This window comes from Myotis daubentonii, chromosome X (genome assembly GCF_963259705.1).
Source record: "Myotis daubentonii chromosome X, mMyoDau2.1, whole genome shotgun sequence".
Classification (NCBI taxonomy): Eukaryota; Metazoa; Chordata; class Mammalia; order Chiroptera; family Vespertilionidae; genus Myotis; species Myotis daubentonii.
In genome coordinates this window covers 51,314,778-51,324,639 of record NC_081861.1, presented here as the reverse complement: position 1 = coordinate 51,324,639, position 9,862 = coordinate 51,314,778, and the positions used below count along the sequence as shown (strand labels likewise).

The 9,862-nt window shown below is 43.9% G+C and overlaps 1 protein-coding gene across 1 annotated transcript; it reads right to left on the bottom strand.

Moving 5' to 3' along the window:
* Positions 1-5,778: 5,778 nt before the first annotated feature.
* On the bottom strand, positions 5,779-9,551 carry IRS4 (insulin receptor substrate 4). Its single transcript, XM_059679822.1, has one exon. It carries the CDS (start codon positions 9,544-9,546, stop codon positions 5,779-5,781), a length of 3,768 nt encoding a protein of 1,255 aa, XP_059535805.1. The 5' UTR covers positions 9,547-9,551.
* Between the last annotated feature and the right edge of the window lie 311 nt (positions 9,552-9,862).

Sequence of the window (9,862 nt, the reverse complement as noted above, 5' to 3'; positions counted from 1 at the left end):
CATCGTGTTTTCAGCCAGAGAGTACTAGGAAGGGACATGTTATCCTGAAATTAGGGACACAAGGTCAGCACAGGGCACATGAGGTTAAGATGTAATATAACCAATGCAACCCTAACCAATAAGAAAGGGGTGTCAGGAAGTTAGGGAAAAATAGCACTTTCTTACTTTACTAAGTAACTACCTAAATATTTTCCATTAATCCTAAAAGGTATTAAGTCTTTAGCCAGAAATTATAAGGTACTCTTAAAAAAAAAGACAAATCTAAAATAGGATATATGTCTACATTTAAAAAAAAAAATCTTTAAAAATACCTGTTTCTCAGGTTCAGCCTATATTGCCAAAAGGAGATGTAAATGTAAAACCTGTAACTGCATAACCTATAACCAATGCAGAATTGCTAAATAATATATTTTAAGTTCATACGGCTAGCACATTATCTTGGCAACTTTATCAATAGCTTTAAAATTAGCAATCTAATAGTGTGATAAAAACTGTGTGTGTTGTAATATATTAATTTCATTATTATACAAGGTGACCTTTTAAATCTCTCATTTCTCACTCAGGGCCTGGCATTGTTTTCCAGTAAACGATCCTCACCATCTAAGGGCCTGGTAGCACCTCTTAACCAAAACATACTGTAGGCTTTAATCAAGTATTTTACAAAAGCTACTTTCCAATACTGCCAATAAAATGTCTGGGCTATTTTTACAGAGTCTTAAAGCATTAAAAGGGTGCTAAACAAAATGAATTTAATATTAAACAAGGATTTCTCTGCCCCAAGAAGAGGATTTGATTTTCAAGGCTTTTAAAATCTACTTGCTTAGCTGTCAAAAGCAAATTTACTTTTTAAACAAATAAAGAACATTTATTTCTACAGTGCTTTTTATTCTGCCTTCTCACTTTATCTTGTTTTGTCTACTATGATGGTTTTTATTAGAATATCAGATTTTATACATATAGAAAAAATGAAATTAATAGGCTTTTCTTATAACTGGCAATGCCAATAAATTATTAGGAAACCAAAGATACCCAACTTCAGTTAAAGAAATTATCATTAATGGAAATTTACTGAGTGCATCCTCATTTCATTTTTCTTCCTTTCAATGTTTCCATAGGATCCAGATATATACACACACTATTTGTGTTTTAGAGGTACAAATTAGCAAATTCCTATTCAGATTAGATTTAAAACATTGAATGTCAGCATAGATCACATTATTTTATTCTAAGATCCATGGCCAACAACAGTTTAATATAATGAAAATTACCCAAGCTCTGGCAGATGGTTCACGGTTATAATGCTCTGAATGAATTACCAAAATATTGCAACTTCCAAATTCAAGGAAATAGGAAAAGAACATATTTAACATCTGATTGAATGGCAGTGTGGTGTGCTGTGTGGACCAATGGGCTTGAAATTAGATGTATGGGTTTGATTTTAAGCTCTGCCACTTACCTCTTTGATCATGGGAAAATTCTTAACACCAGCTTCAGTTCCAGTACCCACTTTCCCCCAGTAGAATAATGATTGTGAATGCACTTTGCAAATTATAAGGCTATATGCAACTGTAAAGCAATCCCTCAATCAAAAGTTGACAATTTAACAACAGTCCCTTTTAAATCACATACAGTATTCCATATTTCTCCCAATACTGGTTATCCTCATCTATTCCAACACAAAAAATTGAAGGTTACTCTAAGAAGCCTGAGTTTGTCCCTATAAGAGCTCCTTATCAATGACTCAAGTATTTTAGTTCATTTTTGGCAATTAAAGAAATGAAAAGAAAGCAAGAGGTCTTGTTTGAGTTTTTATGCATGTTTGATATTCTGCGGTGCTAAATTAAAGTCTTAGTCCTTGTTTAAAGAAGATGTTTTGTTAATAGCCCACATTTTTGCCTTGGAAGTATCACTCTTAGAATGAACACAAATGAATAATGGTTGCTAATAACCTTACTTAACTTTAGTTGAATGAATTCCTCTTTAATTGTTATAGGTCAAATACCTCTACAACAAATGACTGTCCAATTCTTTTTTTTTTTTTCGGGGGCGGGGGGAGGTGAATGTTGCCTAAAGTAAGTGACCCATCAATGGTGACTGAGAAATCTCTGCTATCTGGAGAATTTACTCTAGTAATCAATAATAAGTCCAATACAACAAAAACAATGTGCTGCCTGGCTGGCGTGGCTCAGTTGTTGAGTGCTGACCTATGAACCAGGAGATCACGATTAGATTCCCAGTCAGGGCACATGCCTGGGTTGTGGGCTGGATCCCTAGTGTGGGACGTGCAGAAGGCAAGCTTGTCAGTGATTCTCTCTCATCATTGATGTTTCTATCTCTCTTTCCCTCTCTCTTTCTCTCTGAAATCAATAAAAATATGTTTAAAACAAATGTGCTCTCAGCACCTCTAATTTATGACAAGAGAATTTGGCAGTAGTACACGGAAAAGAAACTTACACTTCTGTCATGTTAATAACAGTGTCTAAAATGTCAAAAAGTAATTAATACATTTTTTTCTTGCTTTTGAATACCAAGTGCTATAATAACATTGCTACTTTGACTGACCAAATCTCTTCATTCCTCCCTTATCCACCTATCTCTAGAATGAAAAAAAAATTCAGTAAATTTTTCACCTTAAGTCATTTCAAATTCTATACCAGATGCAGCAATAAAAAGACAAAAATGCACATGTGGGTCAAGAGTTAGACTAAACCATATAAGAAACTATATTCTCTTCCTAAATGCTAATGCTTTTAACCCATGCTTATAAAATGTGAACACTTCACACTTTTAAAATTATTTCATTTATAAATGGTCAAGGCCAGGTTATATTTCTGGGTGTTTCTTTCTAATTGTCTTGAACAAATGGCTTTTAAGTACTTACATATATACTATGTGAGTGTGGGAAATGAGATATATTTTAATTTTATGTGACATGAACTAAGCAATCTCACTGACTTATATAGTCTCACTTCATCTAACTTACATTCTAAACAGATTCCAGCTATAAAGCATCCAACTCTGAGCAACAATATAAACGACTTTAAATGAAAGTAAAGACTAAAATGAAAAGTAGGTTTTGAGAACAGAGAACTTTAATTCAGCTTTGTGTTTCTAAAGTTAATAACAGTAACAACAATGATAATAGTTGTATAATAATTCATGTACAACACTTACTCTGTGCCAGGCACTATTTTAAGCACTTGCCATAAAAAAATCACCTTTGGAGAGACAGAACTGCTAATAAACACTGTGCCTTTATTCCTTTGTCAGAGAATATATTTTGATTTCTACCATGAAATATAGTTTTAATGTTTGATAAGAAGGTGAAGAGAGAGCAAAAGCGGGTGAAAATTACTCTATAGCCTTAGTCAAAATGAATCAGAATTAACCAGCCGTCTTAACACTTCACACTCTACCATACAATTTACATTAAAATGGTAGCAAATCAATTCCTGCAGTGAATTCTTTCTTTATATCCTTCCTTTTATATAGCTCAGTTAATTACGCCTTTGAATTATCCTCAGGACCAACTATTTCTGCAAGAAACTAAATCATTAGTTGTTGAAAGTTCACTTCAGTGTTAATCCAACAACAAAATAAAATATATTGGCGAAGTGCTTTACCAATATATGTGCTTCCACATGCATTCTCTTGTTTCAATCTAAGCCCTGCCCTCCCTGTAAAATACAGCCTCCTTGCCGTAGTCGCTCAATACAGTTAGGAATTTCCTCAATGAAAAATACATATAGAGAACATTAAATTGTTAAGATAACTACAAAATCGATTGAAGTTATTTATAAATCAGTAACTTATGCTAAAATAATGATAATTGAATCTGGATAATCCTTGGAAAGTGAGGGTTTATTTAAGAGACAAGATTTCACTAATTTTAATCGTTGCTGAAATAAAAAGTGTTGGAAACTATAGACAAACCTCTGTGAAAACTTGTCCTTTCCAAGATACCACAGGGACACGGGTAGCTTTAAATATGTACATCAATATCACTAAGGGTGTCTTCAGCAGTTAGGCTCAAACAATATCTTGAGACCAATTTTGGGGTGTACCTTTAAAACAGATCTGTTCCTGAAAAGCTGATTATGAATTAAATTATTGGAAATATAATTATATATTTTAAATGCATGGTTTGAGTAGTAGTGATAATCATGTGTGCATTTGTGTTGGGGGAAGGGCTCACAATTTAAAGGATATCTGAATGGAATCCTTTGGCACGATAAAGCATCCTTTTGTCCTTTTGATGATCACTCTTTAATGTGTCCATGCCAAAAATGAGTTTTTGTATGGCAAGTTCTCTAAAGCGGGAGGAGAGAAGGGGGGGGCAGGGGCAACACCTGCACTAAATAGGAAGCTTGTTAGGTGACTGTTGTGATCAGCCCCCAACTTGTTCTGCCTGATCAAGCACAGTGGGCAGAGTTCCAATCACAAAAGCATTCCAGAAAGCAAGCAAAGCAAAAATCTTCACTAAACTGACTACTGGAATGAAAACTGTTGGGGTCCATCCCTTCCTTTCGTTGGGAAAGAAGCGCATTCTACTAAAGAGGGAAGGCACTTGAGACTATGGAAACATCAATCACCTTCTAAAATCATTTCTTGAGGATATCTCCAGACACACTGATAACGACACTGCACAATGTACACAGTAGATTTACTCAAAGTCTTATTTTCAACTCTGGCAGCTCCTCCTCTTGCTTATTTCTTCCTTTGGTAAAGGAATCCTTTAAAATTCTTCCATTGTTGCAGGGTAGACTGCCCCTAAGGTCAGGTCTTCCTCTAGCGTTATTATCTTTCTTTCCTGGATTTCCCAGAAGTCACACCAATGAAGATGTTCTAAATGCTGTTTAAACCTTAGAAACAATATTCATATCCATTATCACATTGTCACCATACCCTCTTTGGGGAGAGTTACATGAAGAAAATGAGGCACAGGGAAGGTGACTTGCCTGTCACTTAGTGACAGAGAAAAAGAACACTCAGTTTCTGGCAATTTGTCCTGTGTGTAAAAACAAAACAAATCAACAGAAAAACACATTCCACAGCCAAATACTCTCTTCTTTTAGTCACCTGTTGTTTTGGATTATTTATGCTTTGTTCCTTCCAGATATTCATGGTAACAACTGAGATTTAACCTTCTTGGTAAATTACAGCAAACTAACATAAGGATGATTGCTTTTTAAAAAGCAACGTTCAGAGAAGAAAGTCATCCACTTCCAAATGCTAACAGTTGATTATTACTGCTTGATATTCTGTGCTCTTATTAAAATTACTGCAATTAACAATGGGTAGTTATAGAAAAACACCCTTTACTTGTTGATTTGAAAATGAGTTCTTGGGATTCAGTCCAAGGTGTCTTATTTGCATAAATCATTAAATGTTAGGGAAGGATATCTAAAAACACCCTCATGCTACATATCCTTAAGTGATAATCGGTTCTTTCCGGATAAAGAAATGATAATTGGATTAAAACTTACGTTTTTGCAAAGATCACAAGTATTTCATACATAATTAAAATTAAATCCTATTTTCCATGCTAAATAGGCAGCAGCTACTGAAATATTAACTCACTTTGGAACTTTAAAGCACTTTACAAATATATTTTTATTTTGTCGTTGTATTAACACTGAATGAAGTTTCAACAATTTAAACTAATGATTTAGTTTCCCTAACACCTTAGATGTAGTAGTGCATCAATTCATTAAGCACTAACCATGAACTTTAGGGAAATTAATTCTAAAATTACCAACCTCTTTGGGGAGAGTCGAACTATTTGTCCTCAGGTCCGGCGAAGTCCATTCTCACGTATGTGTCTTCCTCGTCAGAATCTTCTCGCTCGGGGAGCCTAGGCAACCAGTGGCGAGGTGGTGGCGGGGGAGCAGCAGCTGCAGCAGCAGCCTCACCAGCCCCGTTCTCACCTCTGGCAAGGTCTGCAGATGGGTTTTGGGCTCTAGGGTTGGAGCCATCGACAACGTGGGAACCCCTTACTGCTTCGGCACCAGCAGCGGCACCAGCAGCGTTAGCAACAGGTTGGAACCAGCAGGCAGAGGCAGAGTTAAATCCAGAGGCAGCCTCAAAGCCCGCGGCGGCTGCTCCCATACCGGGGACCGCGGCGAGGGCGGAGGCAGCGGCTAGAGCCCGGCCTACAGCTAGGGTTGGCTCAGCGCCCACAGCGGAGGTCGAGCCTCTGGAGGTGTAGAGGTCTCTCTCCAGGCTGTCGGTAGGGAAAGCCGAGACAGCAGCTCTGGTGGATGCAAAGATACTTTGCGAACGGCTTTGTGGGCTTCTCTCTACCTCTTCTTCCTGCAGCAGCCTAGCTACAGGTGGTGGTTCTGAGCAGCGGCTAGGGGAGAGAGAAATGTCCATACAGCATTCAGAAAATGGGTCAACCACATAGATTCGACCTGTTTCAGCATCATAGCGAATGGCACGGTCACCAAAAGGCAAGGCTGGTGCCATTGCTGGGTTGAAAGTCACTTCAATGTACTCACACTCTTCCTCATTAGCATTGCTACCTGTAGCACTGGTAAGAAGAGGCAGAAGTGGCCTAGTACTGTCCAGAAAGAAGCGGTTGGCACCTGGAATCGCTCTTAAAAGATTTGAGAGGACGTTTGTTGCATTTCGAAATGGCACTCTGAACTCAATATTCATGTAATGAGAAAAGGCTGACTGTCTGGGGTTAGCAATTATGCCCCACGAACGTGGCAGTCCTTGAGTAACAGGGGCTGGCGGATTGCTACTTCTTTTAGTGAAGTCAGTGTTGACGTAGTCACTAGAGCTGTCAGCCTCTCTCTGCTCACGTGTGGGCTTTTGTGTTTTTGGCTCAATTTTATTTCCTTTTGTAATAAAAGAAAGTTGGTTAGGTATCTTAGCCTGGTCCTTGGGGGGCCCATCATCTGAAGGCTTTGGAGGTGAACTCCCAGCTCCAGGCTTTGAGACTGACTGGAGGGTAGCTTCGAAGCCCTCAACTGAAGGCTTTGAAGCTGCATATTTGGGGCCCCTGATTGAGGAGGCTTCTTTGTCTAGGCCCTTCCCCAGGAGTTTTCCAGATAACATTGGTACATACTCACTGTGGTCACTCTGTCCCAATGGGGAGCTCCGAAAAGTTTTTGGCAGAGAGAAGTAGGAGCTCCAACTTTTGGAGGAAGAGCCTCCCTGAGGATTTTGGGGTTTTTTTGGAATTGCACCGGCTCCAGGAGCCATAAACATGTAATCACTGTCACTGTCATTGTCCTTAGAGTCATCCTTTTTATCAGGATCAGATGCTTTTGGAGGAATTGGGGCAGGTGGTGGGCTCACTCTGGGAAACATCATCATGTACCCTCTTGAATCTTCAAAAGAGGCTCGGGAGTGAAACTTTACTGAAGCAGAAACATTTTGAGGAGCCATTGGCATATAATCACTGGAGCTTTCCAGAGGGGTAGCCACCCCTGGCCTCATTGGCACGTATGGGTCGTCCTCATCCTCATTAAAAGCTCTGGCTCTGTGAGGACCCCGAGCTGCACCTTCCAGAGTCTCTGCATCTTTGACTTCTTTGCGTTCTTTTGTGGCTGCTCTGTCAGCACAAAAATAAAGTCGGAACCTTCCCCCAGACTTCCCTTTTCCACCAGTTGCTCCTGCTGGCGGAGGTGGAGGCGAAGGTGGTGGAGGTGGTGGGATTTGCTGTTGCTTGCTTTGAATTAACTTGCCAAAGTAGGATCTTTTCTTCAGAGATTTTGCCCACTCACCATTGCCATCGGAATCTTTCCCACTTCCTGAGCCTTTGCCCCCTCCAGAGTTCTTGCCACCACCTGAATTATGGCCATCTCCTGGTCCCTGGCCACTACCTGAGCCGTGCCCACCACTGGCTCCCTGGCTACTGCTGGAACCATGCCCACCTGCGGGGCCCTGGCCATTTCCTGAGCATTGGTTTCCTCCTGCACCTTGGCCCCCTGAGCCCTGACCACCACTACATCCCTGGCCACCTCCGGAGCCCTGTCTGCGGCCTGAGCACTGGTTTCCTCCTGAGCTCTGGCTACTGGAGCCTTGGCCACTTGAGCCCTGGCCACCTCCTGAGCCCCAATTGTTCATGGGCATGTAGTCACCTGTGTTTCCTTCCTGACCCGCTTGGCCTTGCGGATTGCCTTCTTCCCCAGAGTTGCCAGAACCGGAACTAGACGCTTCAGAAAACAGGCAAACTCTGTCGCTGGGAGGTTCTGCAGTCTGCCGAGCACGCACCGAGCAGGGTGCTAGGCGTCGAAAAAAGCTGGCTGGCACAGAAATCGTTCTCCTGGACCTGCGCGCTCTGGGCAGGTGCAGTCTTCCACGCCTGGAGTGGGGCACAGGCTCGCTGGGTGTTGCAGAGTGCCTGGTGAGGAGCATCTCGTTTTTTCCATCACCGATGGCCCGGAGGTGGCAAAATTGTTCAAAGCGGGACCTTCTTAGCCAGCCACCGGGCTCCTGCGGCACCATGTCCAGGTGCCTCCTAGTGGACAGCAGGGTTAACAGGTGGGCCCCGATGCTGATGCTGTAGCTGCGGCAGCGGGCTCGGTATTCGTCTGCACACAAGGCTTTCATCTTCTCCAAAAAGAGCTCATGCATATTTTGGGCCACCACACAGTCATCGACCTGCATCCAGAGCTCCCCTGGACCGATGACGGTGGACCTGCCGACTTCCAAGAAAAAATACTGCTCAGAGTGTCCGCAGCGACGGATGCTCAGGAGCTGGACCACCACGCTGGCCACCTCGGTATTCAGCCTCACAAACACAACCTCCTCGTCGGTAAGACAGAGCCGGAACACGCCGCTCAGCTCTTTTCTATGCCCCAGCCCCCTGGGTTTGACTATTACCTGCCACACATCTTTGTAGAACGGTGGCTCCGCCACCGCTGGGGCCGCCAGCGCGACCGGCTCTCCATCCAGCTGCGCGCAGGGCGTGCCGCAGCGGCGGCGTTTGCTCTCGAGGATGAGGCGGCTGAGCAGCAAGTACCAGCTCTCTTGCTCCGACTCGTTTTCGGCCACCAAAGCCAAATACTCGTCCTGGGTGAAAAGGGCGATGAGATGTCGGTACCTTGCGTCGGCTCGCTGGCTCACGGAGAAGCACTGGTACAGGGTGATCACGCGCCGTGGCGGGATGAGCGCCGGGGCCGAGGCGCCGGAGGCGGCGGCGGCTGCTGCAGCGGCCGCGGCGCGGACACTGTGCCGGAACTTCCTGGCATTTTCGTAGTATTCCAGCCGGGCTGGGGCGTCGGCGGTCTCGAGTTTGAGCACGAAGTAGCGCTTGTGCCCATGCTTCTGCTTCCGCAGGTAGCCGCGTTTGCAGACTTCCTCGCCGACGGGGAGGTCCTCCTCATCAGACTCGGAGTGTGGCCGGGAGCCCGTGGCTGAGGAAAGCCACATGGCTCCCGGACAAGAAGACCCGGTCCCAATGAGTGCGGTGAGGGTTCCCGAGGAAAGAAGTGGGGTGGTCGCCACTGCAGCCAGAGCTGCCGCCGTAGCCGCTGCTGCAGCTCTCAGCCTCCTTGTCGCTCGGTCGTGAGCGAAAGAGCAACTCGCCATGGTGATGCGCGATGTTTTAAGGTGAGCGAGGGGGAGGGGAGCTCCGGGAAGGGAGGGCTGGGGAAAGAGGCCGTCTACCCCTGTCCACCCGCCCCAGCCCCCTCCCGCCTCGGCCCGCGCCCCCGCCTACTTCACTCCGAGCGCACAGCGGCGGGCAAAACAACACGTGACCGCAGCCTCACGCGGCAGCCGCCTCAGCTCCAGCTACCAGCGCGGTGGAGGGGCGCCACGAACAGCAGCCTGAAAGAGGTGTGCAAGGGAGGGGGCTGCCATCCCGAGAGGCGGGGCCACCTCCAACCCTACCTAGACCCTCTAG

Bases quoted from the DNA above. Each gene is read 5' to 3' on its own strand.
- IRS4 (XM_059679822.1), bottom strand. From the start codon at position 9,546: ATGGCGAGTTGCTCTTTCGCTCACGACCGAGCGACAAGGAGGCTGAGA.